Source organism: Physella acuta, unplaced genomic scaffold (assembly GCF_028476545.2).
Source record: "Physella acuta isolate Inbredline_101_S28 unplaced genomic scaffold, ASM2847654v3 ptg001099l, whole genome shotgun sequence".
NCBI lineage: Eukaryota > Metazoa > Mollusca > Gastropoda > Physidae > Physella > Physella acuta.
Genome location: NW_026732616.1, coordinates 1,839 through 22,180, shown reverse-complemented (window position 1 = coordinate 22,180; position 20,342 = coordinate 1,839). Strand labels below are relative to the sequence as shown.

At 32.6% G+C, this 20,342-nt stretch overlaps 2 protein-coding genes across 4 annotated transcripts; both read right to left on the bottom strand.

The window, feature by feature from the left end:
• Nucleotides 1-1,306: 1,306 nt before the first annotated feature.
• On the bottom strand, nucleotides 1,307-4,940 carry LOC131955743 (alpha-ketoglutarate-dependent dioxygenase alkB homolog 4). 3 transcript variants are annotated; one of them, XM_059319982.1, is made up of 4 exons: nucleotides 4,859-4,940; nucleotides 3,461-3,611; nucleotides 2,743-3,117; nucleotides 1,307-2,111 (listed from the first exon to the last, which is right to left on the bottom strand). In XM_059319982.1, exons 2-4 carry the CDS (start codon nucleotides 3,605-3,607, stop codon nucleotides 1,605-1,607), a joined length of 1,029 nt encoding a protein of 342 aa, XP_059175965.1. In that variant the 5' UTR covers nucleotides 3,608-3,611; nucleotides 4,859-4,940; the 3' UTR covers nucleotides 1,307-1,604. The 3 variants fall into 3 exon arrangements, with proteins under 3 accessions (XP_059175965.1, XP_059175964.1, XP_059175963.1); XM_059319981.1 differs by having other exon boundaries at nucleotides 4,816-4,916; XM_059319980.1 differs by lacking the exon at nucleotides 4,859-4,940 and adding an exon at nucleotides 4,737-4,800.
• Nucleotides 4,941-9,722: 4,782 nt separating this feature from the next.
• LOC131955752 (all-trans-retinol 13,14-reductase-like) lies at nucleotides 9,723-16,115 on the bottom strand (the record flags this gene model as incomplete). The annotated part of the gene is made up of 11 exons (XM_059319995.1): nucleotides 9,723-11,376; nucleotides 11,956-12,115; nucleotides 12,369-12,535; nucleotides 12,623-12,753; nucleotides 13,273-13,393; nucleotides 13,566-13,679; nucleotides 13,970-14,167; nucleotides 14,521-14,728; nucleotides 14,975-15,106; nucleotides 15,351-15,460; nucleotides 15,933-16,115. Coding segments are annotated over 11 exons (1,676 nt in total), but the record flags the coding sequence as incomplete, so codon positions are not given.
• Between the last annotated feature and the right edge of the window lie 4,227 nt (nucleotides 16,116-20,342).

Here is a 20,342-nt window from a genome sequence, read left to right as displayed (position 1 = left end):
CCCTTTTTTAATAAAATAAATGATAGCAAAAGATTTAGGTTGGAAAACCAAACTTTCTTGATTTAATTACAGAAAGATATTCTGACACGAATTAGTAAATATCACTGACATTTAGTTAACTAGTCAATTTTTTAAAATCTGTGATTTATGTATGATTTTTATTAGAACTACTAGAATCAAAACTTGTGCATCACAGATTCAAATATAAAGCTTATTTAATTAATCTTTAAAAAAATAAGTACTCAGTAGATGAATCCATGACATATTTTATGAAACTGCAATTTGTTCTATATTTAATATTGATATTGTACACTATTTTTAGAATTTTCTTGGTCATTAAATTTCTTTTGGTCATGCAATGGGGGACCATTAATTAAAAACATTTAAGTTGTGTGGGTTTTTTTTAAAGGCATTCATGATATTTCTAATATCAGGTTTTTTTTCAATCTAAAATAGCAAATGTTTGGTGGTGGTTGTTTGGTTATTTGGCTATTGCAAGCAAAAAAAATAACTGAATTATGGGTTATTCATTTTTTTCAATTTACCACTTGGTTTTGTCTTTCAAATTCCACATTGGAGTGATTTTTTTTCTTTTTTTCCCTTGTCATAATTATACCAATGCTTTTATAAAATAAATTTACACTATACTTATAAAAGTTTTTACAAAAGTTGTGAAAGAATAAATATAACAGTTTTGCATCATTTGTACTTGGAAGAAACATGTATCAGTTTAAGTATAATGCAATAATTTTCAATTGGCTTATTTTATTTAAATAATCAATTGTTTCCAGTGTCTTAATTTCTGTCAAAAATGTTCTGTTTTGATGCCTAATTTGAAATGTTTTAATTCAAATTATTGTAAGTTCAGAAATGTTATGTTTTCCAAAATCTTAGAAAAAAAATTTTTAACAGTAAATTTTTCATGTTATTAGTTTTAAAGGGAAGTGTTGATGCCCTATGTTAGTTGGGGATCAAAATATTGCCTGGATAAAACAAAAGTGGTAGTGACACAATTTTAAAATATTCCAGATATCTTTAAAGAGGATTTTAAAAATATTTTTTAGTTTAAATTAATATTGATTTCAAAGATCTGAAAGTAGTCAGCAAAACTAATTGTTGAAAGTATAAAGGTTGTGTATAAAAATGTAGTTTTCTTTTGTAACCAAGCAGCTTATAATGACAATAAATTTGTTTTCCATTACAGTATATTTGCTTTCATTTATTTTCAGGTTTAGGCTTTCATATTTACACCAACACTCTAAAATAATCCATCTTGCCATACATGTGTGATACTTTACTTTTGTTCATAATCTACTATACAGCTTTTTAGAAAAACATTCTTAAAGTAAATTTTAAAAGTATTAGAGATTTTATATATATAGAGTAACAGTTTACATACAACAAATACATTGTTTGGATTTTATATTACATTAATTTAATCAAATTAACATACCAGAATCACAGAATATGTAAAGTGATGGCACATAAGCAGATATGTAGTAAATTGTTTTTATGTAAGAATGTAGTTTACACAGTTAATCCACTAACCAACCAAATTGGCAATTAGCCTTTTAAGGAATATTTTGATTTTAAAACATACAGTTTCAATGCACAATGGCACAACCTTGAAATGTGAGGGCAAGCTTAAGAAGGTCATCCCCTTCTTTTTCCCTCTGGCCCCCAGGACTAAATTCCTCGGAAAGCTCCCTGAAGGTCATGGCTATTCTTTTATCAAGTATGTCAGCTTCTTTTATGGAGTGCTTCCATTTATATCTGGCATCTGCAGCTACAATGATCAGCGACCTCCTCAAAAGTGGAACACGCACCTCTGTCTGAGGTTCTGAGTCTATGGTAAAGGTCAAAGTTGAATCAGACATAAGGTTTAATGTGACCAGGCGCTCCCCCCACAGCCAAGAGTCATCAAAGTGTGGGTCAATGTGGGCCCCTCTCTCGTTGCTGTACTCCAAGTTGCACAGTTCCACTGGCTTAAAATTGTTGAGGCTGGGCAATGTTTTTATACGCTCATACAGAAAACTGCTGTATGCTGGTAGGCCACTAAAACTGGCAACTTTAACTTTCTGTCTCTTGAAATTGACTTTTGGCCCAAAATCCTAGTAGAAATAAATCCAGGAATTATTTGAAGCAAATTGTTATATATATATATATATATATATATATATATATATATATATATATATATATATATATATATATATATATATATAATGAAAGTATGTGTCTGGGGGTGTCTATAATGCATTTCTACACCTTTCATCAGATCGCCATGAAACTTTATAAAGTTGTTGAGAATACTCCTGTGAAGTTTTCTACAATTAAATAAAAAAAAGTTTAATATCTGCCCCACCCAAAATCTTTTGAATAATTTAAGGTATTAATCCAGCTTAAATTATTTCCCAAAAAAATATTAACGGTTATTTCCCTTTAAGCTTTTGGAGGGAGTAGCACTTAAAATTTGTGTTGGGGGAGGGAAGTATGCTGGTTTAAGTATATAATTTCCATATAAATTTTATATTTATTTCATTTTTTCAGGGGGGAGGGTGGTGGGTAGCTACGCTCTGAGGTGGTGTGCGGGTGCCTCTTAAAGAGATGCAAGAAAGAAACTCTGCCTGGAGGGTGACACAAGAGAGAGTGTGAAGTGTCAACTATCTTAGCCTATCATTCAGATGTCCATTTTGTATTTAAACAATTTTTTTTTACTTTTATATTAATTTATGGATTTACCTGCTTTCTTCTTCCAGATTGCGATTTTGTAAAAGCTGTTTCACCAATGATTTTGTCTAAGTATTGTTCCTCCTCTTCAGAAATAAAATCTTCTATTATTGTAATCCCATGAAAATCAATCACTGACAAAGATGAGTTATGTGAGCAAAGCTCAGTCACTGATTTATTTTCTATATGTGGGTTTTGTGTGAGAAACACACTGTTGTGAGCCTCTGTATTTGTTGCATTCTTTGTCACAGTTTCCATTTCAGCCCCTGAGAAACTTTCTTCTTTTGTGTCATTTGATATTTTGTGACTGACACCTTGCTGAGAATTGCTTCCAGCTTGCCATGCTCTTTTACAGTGACGGCAGTATTGATATGTTTTTCTAGTATTCTGGGGGTATTAAAATATCCATTTAACTTTAAAACACAACTGACAGTTAAATGCAATTAATTTAGAATGGAATGTAAAAAGTGAAACAATTTCCACAATAGGTATACCTAATTAAGAGTAGGAGTACTATCATAGATTAAAAGAAAATATTTTTTTTAAAAACACAGTACTTAAAATTTTAATGCTGTGGTTTTTGAACAAAGATTGTGCATCTTTGACAAAAAGAAACACAACCTAAAAGAACTTGTTACCGCCTTGGCAGTGAAATTTTTAAAATTAAATCCTAGGTGTTTTAGTGATTTATAAGAATCTACTAAGTATTATTAACAGCAAAATAACTAACATTCTTATTGGTTGAAAAGGAATTCTCAAATCGATCATCATCTGACAATTCACAAAGACGACAAGACCTTATTCCTTTACATCCACATTCACGGGGTTTTGGACCTTTAATCTGTGTTGTCTGTGAAACAATATTACTGTCCATCATTGACCTAAGAATAAAAAAAATTGAAAGTAAAAATTCTAAATAAATTGTTGTTTTACGAACATTTTACTTCATTAAATTGAGAGATAATTAATAATATACCACGTCCACACTGTCCGAAAGTGCCAGACTGAATGATCAATGATTTCTAGACCAGACTAGAGTAGAGGTAATTTATTAGCCAATTCTAGTCGGAAAACAATATGCATGAGCAATGGAAACAAATTACCACCTTCATTAGCGGCAATGTTTTCCATGGTACTGCGCATGAGTGTGTTTACAAACAAACCACAGAACCCTAACCCTAGCGCAATTATTAAGGTAAATGTGCATGCGCAGAACCATTGTGTTTCGTATTTTCTGACGAAACATCTTTTTCCGAGTAGTTACTTTGTTTTTAAATAGGCTTGTGAAATATTAGGCCTAGGTATTTAATATTTATTAAATTTTTATGGATAATCCTTAGAAAAGGCTGGGGCAGGGGTTGCGGACTGCACCGGATGACACCATTTAGGTAAAAAATTGCAAAATGTACAGAAGAAAAATGTTTTTTTGCCAGTTCCATTAATGATTAATTAAAGTTAGTTTTTTAAAGGTGAAATTTATTTTACTCTACCCTATCAGTAGTATCAGAATTTGATAGGTAATACTAGTAATAGTCGGTAATACTAAATAAACTAATTACTTAGTAATTACATTATTCATTATATTTATAATTCATTATAACAGTAAAAAATGGTAGGACCAGGGCTGGGGTTAGGGACAGGGTTAGCATTACAATTTAGCCGAATCATTAGCCAGCCATTGTGTATACTATTTACTGAGTATTTATTATTTAATTATTTACTATATTTAATATTTAGATAACTACCAGTACCAGTAACCTAACACTAACACCCCCTTTTTAAAGAAGATTCCATTATCATATCGGATTATCAGACACAGGTGTAAAAATTCTCCCTTAATTTTAAACTGGCCTTAAACTAAACTAGATTCTAGACTATATATTATAATTATAAATTAAATAATAAATAAACACGGTAATCTTTCATTTTACGGTAATCTATCGTATCGTTTAGTTAGGCTTTGGTACGTAAAATCGCCCACGGCTAGTAGTGTCAGAAAGCGTTACCTCATTGTCAAGGCTTTAATAGAAGTATATTGTGATATATTTGTGTCAAATATTATAGATAGATAAATGAATAATAAACCTAAATCAATGGCTAAAAATATCAATATAGGCAAGAAATGAACTTTTAGCAGCAGTGTTTGCGAGCAGGATTTGCTACATAAAAAGCGGCCATCTGTAAGTTAGAGTGGCTTCCCCTGAATCTTGCGTTCAGGTTATTATCGTTTTTTTAGGGGGGGGGGTATAGTTTTTTTTAATAGAAAAGATGATATCTCACGAATGGTGTGTGTTCTTTATTTTTACAAGCTTTTATATTTATTTAACTCACTTCCTCTGTCGTCAGTCGTCAGTCTGTCTAGATCGAAACGCCGGAGCGAATTTGCAGGCACTTCTACTTGACAGATACGGTTCGTAATTGGTGCGTGGGTCAATACATGAAGACAATGCATCATGACATTAAATTTGACTTAATTGGATGCCTAATTATTTTTTATGAATTAATTAAAATTTTGACCAAATTAGTATGCAGTTCTATCCACACGCGTCATCAAGGCAAAAGCGCGTCATCGTGTAACTCTATTGTAAATAAAAACATGTAAAGTACTAAAAAAATAACAAGCTTTTAAGTTCTAATGCAATAAAAAGTAGAAAATAAATGAGTTTCTTTAAATATAGAGTAATATAATACACTACTATTTATATAACTATAAAGAAAAGCGTGGGTCGCTTCCTTAATATTAGTAAAAGTATCCAATAGATAATATAGTGACCCACGCTTTTCTTTATAGTTATATAAATAGTAGTGTATTATATTACTCTATATTAAAAGAAACTCATTTATTTTCTACTTTTTAGTGCACTAGAACATAAAAGCTTGTTATTAAAACGTTTTTTATGACTTTTTTTATCTAGTCTAATTTGATTTTATATTAAACAATCTTAACATCTTCTGACCGCCGCTCTCATTTTCTTGTCAGCGGGAGAAACATCCCGTCTTGGTAGACGGGTCAGTGCGAGTTCATAAGCAGAATATTATTTTAGACGATATTTTTAAAATCTAGAATCTATATCTAGATACTCAAAATTCTAAACATTCTGGCGTTTTCTAATCTGCGCGGAAAAAAAAAACGCCGTTTAAGGGGTCGGTATACATTTCGAACCGTCCCACTTTTACTCATTAAATCTACATCGTGACTTAATAAACGCGAACTTAATAATGATATCTTACTGTCTTGTTTTTCCTATAATAGCCCTAGCCCTACCTCCAGAGGCGTCGCGAGGCGGGGGGGGGGGATGCGGACCGCGCCGGGTAACACCAAGTAGGGGGGTGACACCAAGACAAAAAAAATATGCAAGATATAATAATAATAATTTAATATATAGGATAAATACGTGGGTTTTTTTTTTATTAGAGTAAAAAAGTATTTTAAATACAAAATTACCATCCCCACGGGGGGGGGGGGTGAGAATGGTGACACCATGACGTAAAGATGCAAACTATAGAGAAAACAATGCTACACCCAGCTGTATACTATTATGCATACAATAAAAAATGTATTTCAACTCTGCAGATGTAGCTGCGAATGTGACAAAAAGTTCAGCCTTTGTTTACAAGTTGTTGGCAGCCTCGTTTCACAGACAGTTGGCTCTCTCTTCTTCAATATCTTGCAAGTGCCATGTATTGATATCAATGCGAAGTAAGTATGAAGATATAAACCTACTTTTTGTGATAAACAATGACTTTATCTGTTAAAATCTGACAAATATGAATGTTTTATGACTTAGGGTCGAACTTATGTTTAGTGCAGTGAATGAACACGGCGAGTAGTCAAGTAGGCCTCACTATTAAATAAACAAATCTGGGTTTTTGAAGTAGAATGGCCTACCTGCTTATTGGCGTGTGTGAATGTTGCTTGGTTTTTTGAGTAGGCATGAACACCGCTTAATGAAATGACTTTGACCAAATATATATATGAGACTTTATTTTCGCGACCACACACATAAATTGACAAAGCCTGTTTTTTCTGTTTTCGCACAGAACACGTTTTTTTTTTTGCAAAAATAAAATATGAACGCTTTAAAAAGTTTGCAGAGCACCTGGCCTATCATCATCGTCCCGTTACTCGCAGACGACCAAAGCACCAAGTGTTATAAGAAAAATTGCAAGCTGGTTTGCAGACATTTTTGGCAAAACACACAAAACATGTCTACAATTTTCTCAATCTGGAAATCCATATTTTCCATTATTGCAGTTTTTCCTCATAATATAATTTATTGTCGGCGCCAAATGATTGTAATGGCATAAAATAACTCGGGCAGATGAGGCTCGTTAGCTGGGGACAGCCACTCTTCTAGGAGAGACAACTCCAAACTTAAACAACTGCTGCCTTGTAGTTTGTTGTTCTTGGTTGGATAAAGGCTATGGAAGCAAATCCAAAAATAAAAGCAGGCTGAAATCGGAGTCAATGGCCTCAATGGCGCATAACCAGTTGACACGTAACGCTTAATTGTGTTGGAGGCGTGGATGAGTCGGCAAAAAGCTCATGGTTGATAAAACGAACAAAGTCTCGAGTTCAAACCCACTGGCAGATAAATCTCGATCCCCTTCAACACTAATAATTAAGAACGAAGAAGAAGAAAAGAAAGAAGCATAAAATAAAAATAAAATCGTTAGATCTCAATTTGGGACTTTGGGGTCATCCATAAATGACGTCACACTCGGAGAGGGGAGGGGGGTCCGTAATTTTGTGACGATGTGTGGGGAGGGGGGGGGGGGGGGTTCAGATGGTGCGACGTCATACTCTTGCATTATAAAAAAGCAATGTTAGAAAACGAATTGTAGATGTTATTTCGCGTTTTAGAAAACTGTTTTACTAAATTGTAATAGGAATTAATTAAACTACTCTATTTTGACAGAGTTCAGACAAGATTTTAGAAAAATATCGATGTTTTAAAAAAATTCCACTGCAATTTTGAGGGGGGTTGTAGGCTGAGGTGTGACGTCATTTTAGGGGGGGGGTCTGGCTTTTTGTGACGACGTGTGACGGAGGGGAGGGGGGGGGGGGGAGGTAAAAATCGTCAAAAAAAACGTGACGTCATTTATGGATGACCCCTTTCACTAAACAACATACATTCAATAATTCAACATAACAAAAAAAAGTGTAATTAAAAATTGTATTATATTTGATTAGGATGATAGAGATTGTCATTTACGCTTTAATGAAAGATTTCTTGTAAAAAGCAATAATAAAATAAAATACACCAGTTCTACTACAAGTATTTCAGTAGAAATATAAATACTATAAATTACATTTTAAATACAGATACTTTGGAAGTATAGTAAAAAATACTTAAATTGACTTGAATAATAAATATATGACATTTTCCAGGTCCAAAAATAAAGAACATAAGCTCACAAATTAAAATTGTTGTTAAAAGTATAAATATATATTAGTTTATAAATATATCTTAAAAACAAAGATAGTTTTAAAAACTAGTAAGGCATTATAGTTAAAGTTTTATTCACCAACTGATGTCTAAAAAATAAATTTTATTTTACCCTAAGTTAAATTGTAGCTATATTAATTAAGTTCTAGATAAAATCATTCAAATTTAATGAGTCAACTTTTGACTATTCAAATGTTAGGTTAGTTAATTAATTAGATCTAGATTGTAAAAAATAATTTTAATTTAAAATTTAAAACACCGGGGAAAAAAAGAAACACAATTTTGTAAGCTAACACAAGTATGAGAAGATAACAAATATTTTTTAAAATCTTAATATTAAATAAAGTCTTAATTATTAGCAGTGCACTATATATTAAAATAATTATGCATACAAAAAACTATTTTTTTTAAATGAAAATTATGTTCAGTAGCAGCATAAATTATTGTGACCATAATTGGAAAGTATACATTTGTGAACACTTTATAAGCTGCAATAAGCAGTATGAAAAGTTGTAAAATTTGAAAAATATAAAGAAAATGTGTTAAGTATTTACTATTTATCACAGCTATGTTTTTGTTTCAAAATATTAATCACAAAAGTTATTTTATAAGTCGTGCTTTTTTGTAAAAATACCATTTGAATTTTTGTAGTACTTAAGATCTATATTTTAAAATGTATAATACATTTTTGTGAAAAAAAAAGAGTAAAAGTTTACATGAAAACAAAAACAGATTTTAAGGAAGTGGTAGGCACTGGCTTTATGCATAGTAAAATTATGCCAGGATTTTTATAAAACTTTAAACCAGAATAGTTTTTATATGTGCATAATTAACAGATGCATTTATACTATCTTGTCAAAACATATTTAAATAAAATTTCAGTAAAAATTAAGTTTACACATTGGTGCAAAAACCATCACCATTTTGATATCTCTGTAGGATTTTGCAAAAACAAAATGCAAAAAAAATAGTTTATGAAATACAACAGTGCATTATCTCATGAATGAGTAACATTGTGCTATTGTGCATTGAAACGGTATTTCTTATGATCAATATATACCATAAAAGCCGATTTGGTTGGTTAATGGATTATTTATGAAAACTACATGCTTACATAAATACAATTAACTCTATTACATATCTGTTTATGTGCCATCACTTCACATATTCTGTGATTCTGGTATGTGGATTTGATTAAATTAATGTAACGTAAAATCCAAACAGTGTATTTGTTGTATGTAAACTGTTACTATATATATATATATATAATATATATATATATTATATATATATATATATATATATATATATATATATATATATATATATATATATATATATATATATATATATATATATATATATGATTTTTATTAAAATCTCAAATAGTTTTAAAATTTATTTTAAGAATCATTTTTTTTTAAAGCTGTATGAGTAGATTATTAACAAAGGTAAACTATCACACATGTATGTCAAGATGGATTACATTAAGGTGTTAGTGTAAATATGGAAGCCTAAACTTTAAAATAAATGAAAGCAAATATACTGTACTGTAATGAAAACAAATTTACTGTCATTATAAGCTGCTTGGTTACAAAAGAAAACAGCATTTTTATACACAACCTTTAGATTTTCAACATACTTAGTTTTGCTGACTACTCTCAGATCTTTAAAATAAATATTTATTTAAACTAAAAAATATTTTTAAAAATCCTCTTTAAAGAGATCTGGAAGAGTAAATGGGCTTTGCCCCTACCCGAAGAGATGCATGTAAGAAACTCTGCACGCAAACCACTTTAAGAATTCGACACATGAATTAGGTGTTACTGTTAGTGTTTTTATTATAGAGTTCAATGAAGTCATTAATTTTGAGGGGGGGGGGGGGGACAAAGAGTTACACTATTGTGCATTTTTCTGGCATTGGCTTTTTAATCCAATGTTTACTCTAGATTCAATAACGTCATATTATTGTGTGTACTTTTCTGGCTTTAGACTATTTCCTACTAAATGTTCCAAGTGACGCCCCATTTCGTTTTCCATATGACGGTGAAAGTTTTTACTTTCCTTGTGTTTTCTCTACAGCATTCCCAACAGATAGATAGATAGGGAGAGAGGATGGTTCAGAAAGTGTGACGTTGCACTTCTGTACTTAAAAACCTAATACTAGAAACTGAAGAATGTAACCATGCTTTTTTGTTTCCAAATTACATTTTTTAGTAAATTACAATAAAAATTGACTAATAGGACTATGCTTTATGTTGATCGATATCATCAAATATTTTAGAAAGAAAATTTGAGGGGGGAGGCTAAGGTATTACGTCATTTTAGAGAGGGTCTGAATTTTTGAGACGATTGGGAGGGAGCGAGGTAAAAATCATTTTTAAAAAGCGTGACATTATTTATGGATTAATCTAATCATAGATGAAGTTAAGATAAAAGACACAGGCCTAGTTAATTATTTTCCACATCGGCTGTATAGCAGCAAAGTAAGATAACCTAATGAATAGGTTGAAGGTCAAGAAACCAGTACCTGCCTACCCCAAAAAGACAGCTGCCACGTTAGATAACAGTAGGAAGTTAATTCAGGTTTGGGATGACAACAATAGGGCATAAGCAATTATTATATCATACCTTTACTCAACAATACAAAAATTATAAGGGTAACACTAAAAAGTTATTTAAAAGTTCCTAATTTTTGTTACTAGAATAGTTATGCTAAAGCAGATACAAGCAAGAAAATAGTTTAAAATTGATTTTAAAATGTAAATTAACTACCGTATTTGAATGACGTTTATAAATGAATTATTTTGTTTTGGAATAGCAATCCAACTTTTTTTATGTCACATTAAGCGTAAAAAGTTTTCATTATTTCCTGATATCTTTAACAGCACTTTTAATTTGTAAGCAGTTGGAAAATAAAATAGGTCTACCATAATTAGTAAATCATTTTGAATCTTTTGAACATGCATTATTACATCAAAATTTTCAAGTTTTAATCAGTTAATGTCTAAGAATTGAAGGAAATGTTTCTAATAAAGAAACTGTTAATCACTTTTAATTTTAGTCAAGTCAATCTTCTTCATCTGCTTTCTGATCTTCAAGAGGTCAGAGTACAGGTTTCTGTTTAAAATTTGTGATGCACAAAGCAAGCCTGTGGTTAGACAAGGGGTAAAGCCACAGGTCATTGTGTCTTGACCTGTCATATGAAAATCAAAATACCAAGGGTAAATACAAAACAATATTAAAAATTGCATAGGGTAAAAATAAATTCTAAATTGTCATATATGTTCAACTTCTGATTGTTGCACTGTGGGTAAAAGGCAAATAACTAAGGAGATTAACATATAAATTTAATATACTAATTATTACTAAATTAGTATTGAGGTAGCCTCACTCTCAAATTTTTTCAGTAATTTGTGGTTGATTTTACTTTAATCAGGCAGAGGTCTAAATGGGCTTATGTTTAGGCATCCCATTAAAACTAATTACATGACTCAATTGTCTGCTTGTTTCTCCATACTCCTAATTTTTGAAGCACTTTATTCAAGTCAAACTACTGTTGTTTGTAATTATGTTGTAATAAATTTATCAATTTGCTATGTAAGAAGGCATGTAGATACAACAATAATAAAATAAAGTAATTTCCATTTCCCCAGAGTGCTTAAGAGTTGTAGGAAAACCAAAACCAAGATAACCCCTTAATTCACATGAAATAAGGGGCCAAGCAATGGATAAATTTATTATTTCAAAAGAAAACAAAAAGCTGCAACCTTACCAGTTAAAAACAAGCCTGGTATATCTGTATCAGGCCTAAGTTTGCTTGCCACATCTGCTGTAAACCTCGCTTTCCCTTGTGCTAGGCCACACATCTCCCCTTGAGGGGTTGCTAGGTAATACTGGTTGGTCACTGGCGTTCCTACTTCCATATAAACTTTCTGCAAGGGACAACAAACATTTGTAGTTAACACAAACATTTGTAGTTAACACAAACATTTGTAGTTAACACAAACATTTGTAGTTAACACAAACATTTGTAGTTAACATAAACATTTGTAGTTAACACAAACATTTGTAGTTAACATAAAAATTTGTAGCACAAACATTTGTAGTTAACATAAAAATTTGTAGTTAACATAAGCATTTGTAGTTAACACAAACATTTGTAGTTAACATAAAACAAAACCACACCTTTCCATCAAGTTGAGGAAACAGATCAACACATTGTTGCCATAGCTGACGTCCTATGATATCTTTTATTCCTTCATAACGATCTCCCCTGTGGCGCTGTTTTTCCTCTTTCCATTCCTTGAACCAATCCCAGTTGGCCAATGTAATTACTAAGACAGAACTCTTTCCTGTATGGAAAATATAATTATGATTAAGAATGTTCTATATATTTACAGTATTTTTACTTTCTGTAATTATAAATGACAGAAACTAACCAGGATATTTTTTTTCCCATTCAGGATCCTTGGCTGATGGGAAAGAAATGCAACCAAAAGGTATTTGAATGTCTTCAATTTCATCAGCTTTCAAATTAAAAAATCCTGACATGGTTTTATTGATGTCATCACTAAAAAAAAAAATTAACTTTCAAATAAGAAAGAAAGTTTTTTTTTGGTCTAAACATGACTTTACATTAAAAAGGAAAAAATAGACATCAATTAGAATGAATAGTCTTTTTAATTGAAAATTAATATATTTATAAAATATTGTACTGAATTTAAATGAAATAGATGAGGAGGGGATTGGGGAGGCAAGGGGAGAAAGTGAGAGGATACATATTATAAAATCTGCTCAATTTTCCTAATCTTGACTATGCATAATGACATTAAGACATTGCCGCTATGCTGTTTCCAAAAAGAGAATTGCATTTGGGGGTGGGGGGTGGGGGGGGGGGTGGGGTGGTGTGGGGTGGTATGTTGCAGTGTAAAATGATTTTAGGATTTGAGGAGTCTAATTGACTTTTTGTGATGATGATTAGGAGGAGGGGAACATGTCAAGATTTATGGAAGACCATATAGCAATAATGGTTCATTTTTAAAAAAACTACGTGTACAGCTTTAAAATAGTTCCTCTAGTTATCTCTTACGTATTGTAAACCCATGTGTTTCCAGCAGGCAATTTAAGCTCACTTGGGCTGCCCTCTACTCCAATAAATGCAGTAATGAAAGAACAACTGGGTCCAACTTTTTCAATCAATGGATATATACCTAAAAACAATTAAATCAAAGGCTAAATGCATCAATGGACATCTAAATTGTAATTTTCAGTCACTGGATATCTATATTTATCATGCTATGTAAATAACTATTTACTATACTGTTCCAATAACATCAAGTGACGAAAAAAGACCCTAAAAGCAAAAAAAAAATTATAACTTACAAGAAGATTTGGCAACACTTTCTGGCAACAATTTTTTGAATGTGTTTACAACACCAGCATCAGATATGATATATCTAGCAAACACATCCGTTTCATTTTTTCCAACTCTGACACCTGGAGAGATATTTGTTAAAGAATGTTGCTGACAATGGAAAGTGTTTTAATGTCTAGATGGTAGAGTGGGATTAGTTTTGACTGTTCTATATTTAAACATTTTTTTAAAATGTATGTTACATAATAGTTTTTATACAAGAAAAAAAAGAACGGCTCCTACAAATGATTGAAATACTTCTATACTTTTCAGTGAAGGACTAATCAAATTTTTTAATAATATAAATTATTTTAAAAACATGATAAATTAATTATCATGTTCTAAAGTTTAAAGTAGTTTAAAAACAACTCACCAACAGCCCTGCCCTTCCCGTCACACAAAATTTTAGTCACTGGAGCCTGGACCAGAACTCTCCCTCCCTCTTTCTCAATAGACTGGATCATGTGAAATGGAATTTCAGAGCTTCCAGCCATGGGGTAATAGGCTCCCTTCTGGTAGTGTGTGATTAATACAGCATGAAGAAAAAATGGCACGTCTTTAGGAAAAATACCTGAAGGAAAAGATTTTTTTTTGTTTGATATATGGACTACTTATAAATACAATTACAGATATTCAATTTGAATTATTTTTCTAAACATTTAAAATGACTTTTAGACATATGCAGATCATATTTAAACCTACGTATTAACACGTTTTTTTTAACCTAACTCATGTTCATACTCTATTTTCACGCTCAGCCAGATAGTGACTATACATAAACCTGGCTAGTGACTTCAGCATAAAAATCTACCAACTTTTTAATATAATAATTAAATAAACATTCACCATTATTTTAGTATTCTTACAGAACCTTGTATCAATCAATTAAAGCTTTTACTTTTCTTAAATTGAGACATAGCCCACCATATTCTCCATATATGTATGACAAAACCAGCTTGAGCTCCTTGTTGCTGGTCAGCTCATCCAGAACTTCCTGTAGTGTTTTCTCAGCGTACCTTTTCCTATAGCATCTAAATACTATTTTGTACAGGCATGTGACCACCAGGAAGCGAACCAGGAGCTTGGGTAGCACTTTCAAAATCACAATACCATAAAAAGATGAGCTTGCATCCTGAAAATATATATTAAGCACTTTTCATGATCTACTCTGAGACTTAATAAAACAAAGGTATATCCTAAGGGATTAAAACGTATTGCTTCAAACAATGAAGATAGATCTTTAGATTAACCCCTAATGGCCTAAAACCCAAATGAATAAAAAAATTTATTGCTTTTTCTGTGTTAAATCTTATAGCTGGATTAGATAATAGTACAAAATCTAAATTTGTAACAGTTTTTAGATTAACAAATTAGTAACCTTAATAAGCTCCATATATTTGAGTACAGCATCTTTTTCTTGAGGGAAGAGATTGATCAAATTTTGGACATACTCTTTCTTACCAGCCTTCATTTTGAACAATTTAGCATTGGCTGGATCTCCCATAGCAACCTAGAAATGGTTACAAGCTGTAAAATTTACTTAATAAGCAAGAAAAAAATCTTAAATTTACAAATTCCTTCAAAGCATTGAGGAAATAACAAGTTAAATTATTTAAAAGGGATGAAGTGAAATAAAAAATGATGGGATGAAATCAAATTCTTTAACCATTAGAATGTTGAATAAACATGACTCAAAAAGTCATGATCTTGTTTCAAAGAGACAGTTTTCTAGCTAAAAAAAAAGAAAATCAAACCTGATCAAACTCATTATCCATCGGAGCCCATCTTAATTGACCACCTGTTAACTGGTCAAGCAAAACACGATCAACTGATCCATCGTGCATATTTCCAATGTAGTGAATACCTGTTTTATACAAGGGCTAAGTGCAACAAAATTGGTATAAACATTACAAGTCATCAAATTTTTATGCTCAATTAGAAATAATCACATGGCTAGCATACTGACTAGCTAATGATTTTTTCCACTCATTTAAATTTAAGTCAGGTAATTTTAAGAAATGAGTCGATTTAGAGACATTAAAACTTAGAACAAAAGGAAAATTTGAGTTCCAAATCTCCAGTTCTTTAAGCTTAGTAATGTTGACCTTGCTTGTAAAGAATAAAGTCTATAGTTTTAAAATAGTACAACTTCTGTTGATAACAAGTATTTGTGTATGTAGTTAGAAATAATAAAATGACAACATATTCTCTGGAATACATAATATTTAATATAATAATTGTAGGTCTATTTTCACACTTAATTTTTTTTAAATTTAACACAAAAGTTAAGCAAATAAATCCAAATCAGAACTGTGATTTAAAAAAAAATATTCTACCTGTGTCAAATTCAAATCCTTTATCTACAAAGGAGTGGCAGCAGCCTCCAGCCTGGTCATGTTGCTCTAGTACTAAAACTTTGCATCCTGCTTGACTCAGTAAGACACCTGCTGATAGGTCACCCACTCCACTGCCAATGATGATGGCATCCAAGTTTTGTGGCACTAGGGATGCCTTAAATCCTATAAAATGTATAAGACAAAAAGTGTATGTAATATGTTTGTATCCATCAACAATGAAAATGAAGAATATGTCCTAAACAATGCAATTGGTGAGACAGCGTACTACTATTCCTGGTCAGCACTTAATCAGATAATGTCAGGAGCACAAGAAACTACAGAGCCTAAAGAAATGACCTGCACACGAGTACAAGACAGACGACGGACCTGTTCAACCCTAACCTTAACCTAGCGCCCCATGTGCTTTACCCCGTGACGGATAGAACTTGGACCACGCACACCCCCTTACGAACGGTTTTGAACAACGACTACACAAGGATTAATAAGTAAAGTAAATCCAAGTTATCGAACAGCTAAATGTATGGTATGAATCTAAGTCGTCGTAAATATCGACGTGAGGCAATTTTTCAATTCTGATGGTGCAGAAGGAAGTCGTTGTCATAACATGGTATAATGAGAGCTGCTCCATTATAGCCATAGGGTGAAGAATATGTTAGTTGCTATTGGAGGATGAATAATTATGGCTATGTACAGTCTACAGTCACAGGCAGAGAGCTGCTCCTGCACTACAGATATGTGACACGCAATACAACACACATGTCTTTTCTTTGTGTGTAGTAGATCTCTTTCTATTTTAATGCTAGTCGTGTGTAGTTAATGATTTAGTAATGTAGTTGGTATTTTGTTGATAATTATAATAATGTAGTTACTATTATTATTATGTAGTGTGTCGTGGACAAATAACCAGCATATCAAAATTTGGTGGGTTTTTCTTTAAAAGAGGAAGGTTATTTGTCCGACGGGCACAAAAACGCTTAGCTGGCATATGTTTAAGACGACATGTCCGCTCATTTTTTCTCAGAATCTGACGTCATCTTCGTGAATGCTACGCACTGATGCCCAGCTTAAATGCAGCGGTCAAACGACCAGTACATCATGAACGTGAACATATGAAACACATCGTCAAGGACACGTCCGCAGGATCACGTCAAGTAACACATCTAGAGGAACCAAATCAATGTGAGATGCGTCATCCTAACCAGATTACTGAAGCCTTACGCATGGTCGCGGTCAATTTCCGACCAAGTCGTAACGGCAAGAAGGGTCACCATAACCAGCTAACAAAAGCCTTACGCATGGTCGCGGTCAATTTCCGACCAAGTCGTAACGGCAAGAAGGGTCACCATAACCAGCTAACAAAAGCCTTACGCACGGTCGCGGTCAATTTTCGATCAAGTCGTAACGGCAACTTCAGCTTATAAATATTTGTTTTTCGGTCACAGTGTTGCCAAGTTTTGTGTTTATAAAGCTTAAGGGAACATTTAGACGTCAAGTATAACAGGGAAAACTGTCTACACAGATGATAAACGTTTGTGGAACTGTCTCTACCGAAGATAAAGATTCATTGAGTGACGTACATTTTGTTAATTTGTCTACACAGATGATAAACTTTTGTGGAACAGTCTTTACCGAAGATAAAGATTCATTGACTGACGTATATTTTGTAAATTTGTCAATACAGATGATAAAGTTCTCTACTGGAAGTTCAAGATGCGGCATGACATTGTTGTCGTTTGTTTTTTGAAAATGTGAATGCTGGAATTGTTGTTATTGAAATGTTAATATAATTCAGTCATTGATGACGCTATGACTATGTATTTATACGATGATTGACTAAGAAGACAGAAAAAAAAAAACTAATAGTATTAGTTTTTTTTAATTGTAGGGGGGGAGGAGATGTCATAGCGTAGATATAAAGAATTAGACGACTAGTAGAGGTTACAAAGGACGGTGCGAACTTGACTGTAGACGATTTGGTGCGGGAGTATTGTGCGCATGTTGAATACAATATTTGTGGCGCGAATGTGACGTGAGCATGACGCGACAATGTACCAATGACGTAGACCGCGGCAGTAACGTGAGTTGGGGGTTAGTAATTGTAGGAGACGGAGGTATTCTTTGATATTGTGCAAATAAGTGTGTATTAATAAAGTTAGTGTTCTTTTCATAAACGAAGTGGTTGACTTTTGCTAATTAGTGTCTGCGGAACATAAGAGTGATTCCCGTCCTACTCACAAGTATAATAGTTGTCGTATGAATAGTAGCAGATCAGAATATAGAAAAGATTTAGAGAAGATATAATTATATAATATATATGAAACCCCCCATCACAACCCCCTCCCAGGAAACAAAGCATATATATATATATGTATATATATATATATATATATATATATATATATATATATATATATATATATATATATATATATATATATATATATATATATATATATATATATATATATATATATATATATATATGTATATATATATATATATATATATATGTATATATATATATATATGTATATATATATATATATGTATATATATGTATATATATATATATATATATATATATATATATATATATATATATATATATATATATGTATATATATATATATATATATATGTATATATATATATATATATATATATATATATATATATATATATATATATATATATATATGTGTGTGTGTGTGTGCGTGTGTGTGTGTGTGTGTCGGCCTACATATGCCTAAAATTTGTATATATGCCACATACTGGTACACGTACGTGTTTAATTAAGCTTTAATCACTGCTGACTTAATAGTAACGATGTTTATCTACAGTCTGTTTATAATACAGTTGAATGTAGCATTGTTTTTTTTATAGTTTACGTTTACGTCGTGGTGTAACACCCCCCCCCCTCTTGATATAATTTTCGATTTGTACTTAGAAGGCTATTTAACTTTAACTAATGGATCTGGAAAATGGCATTTCATTCTATAAATTTTACAATTTTTTGCCTTTGGTGTCACCCCCCCTAAATGGTGTCACCCGTTGCGGTCCGCACCCCCCGCCTCGACTTCGCTACGCCTCTGCGTTAGGCACAGAGGAGTTAAACGAAGATATCAACTTCTACTTACGATGGATATTTTTTAATATATAAATATTCTGAAGGCAACATTTTGTATTTTATATGTCCTGATTTTGTATTTATACTATATTATTATGCTTGCCTACTACTGCTAAAAAGTTTATTTATAGGCTGATTCTCTCAATGTCTTGCACGACAAAGTGATATAGCCTGTAGTGTTATTATAACGATTGGGCTCTGTTTGACCCACAAACACTGAATCCCACTGCCGAAACGGTGGGGGGGGGGGCTTTTTTGGAACTTTTAACCTTTTTCTTTTTTTAAATTATTTATATGTAACAAATATTAAAATTCCATTGTAAAAGTTTTAATTTTTTATAAGGGAAAAGGGTCCCTATGTGCCTTGGGCCCCCATGCCTTGCTTACGCTAGCTTTACGGTAGCTACGCCACTGTGTCAGTGGTCCTTTTGTCTGGAGCCAAATTGACAGGAGCCTTTTTGTCGGGAGCCAAATTGACGCTAGCCTATTTGTCGGGAGTCGTAATGACGGGGGCCGTTTTGTGTAGAAACTAAATGGCGGGAGCCTATTTGTCGGGAGTCGTAATGACGGGGGGCCGTTTTGTGGAAAAAACTAAATGACGGGAGACTATATGTCGGGAGCCAAAATGACGGGAGCCTATTTGTCAGGAGCCTTATTGACTGGAGCCCTTTTGTCGGGAGCCTATATAACGGGAGCCTATTTGTCGGTAGCCTAAATGACGGGAGCCTATTTGTCGGGAGCCTATATGACGGGGTCCATATGTCGCTGGCCCTTTTGACGGGGCCGATTTGACGGGGTCGTTTTGTCGGGGGTCGTTTTGACGGGGCCGTTTCGTCATTGGCCGAATTGACGCCGCACGATTTAAAATATATGTGCACATGTTTAGTAGTAAAAGGCAGAGTTTCTTCCAGGCCCGAAGAAAGTCTACCGCTCTCCCCCCCCCCCCCCCCGAACGACATGGAATTTATATATGAAACATATACTTTTACTAGTGTCCGCCACCGGAAAATATCAAGTCCCCCCCCCCCCCCCGGAGAAAAAAGTCTGGAAGAAACACTGGTAGCTTTTTAAAATGTTAACGTTTCTCATATCTTAAATAGTTTTTGAGATACATCATGGGACATATAGAGTCCATGTCCCTATGGCCGTCAAGGGAATGTTATAGAAAATAACTTGCGTTATGAGTTATATCAGTATGTTTCTTCCAATAGTGATCAAACGTTTGTTTATTGTTCTGGTACATTAGAAATTGAAAATATCAG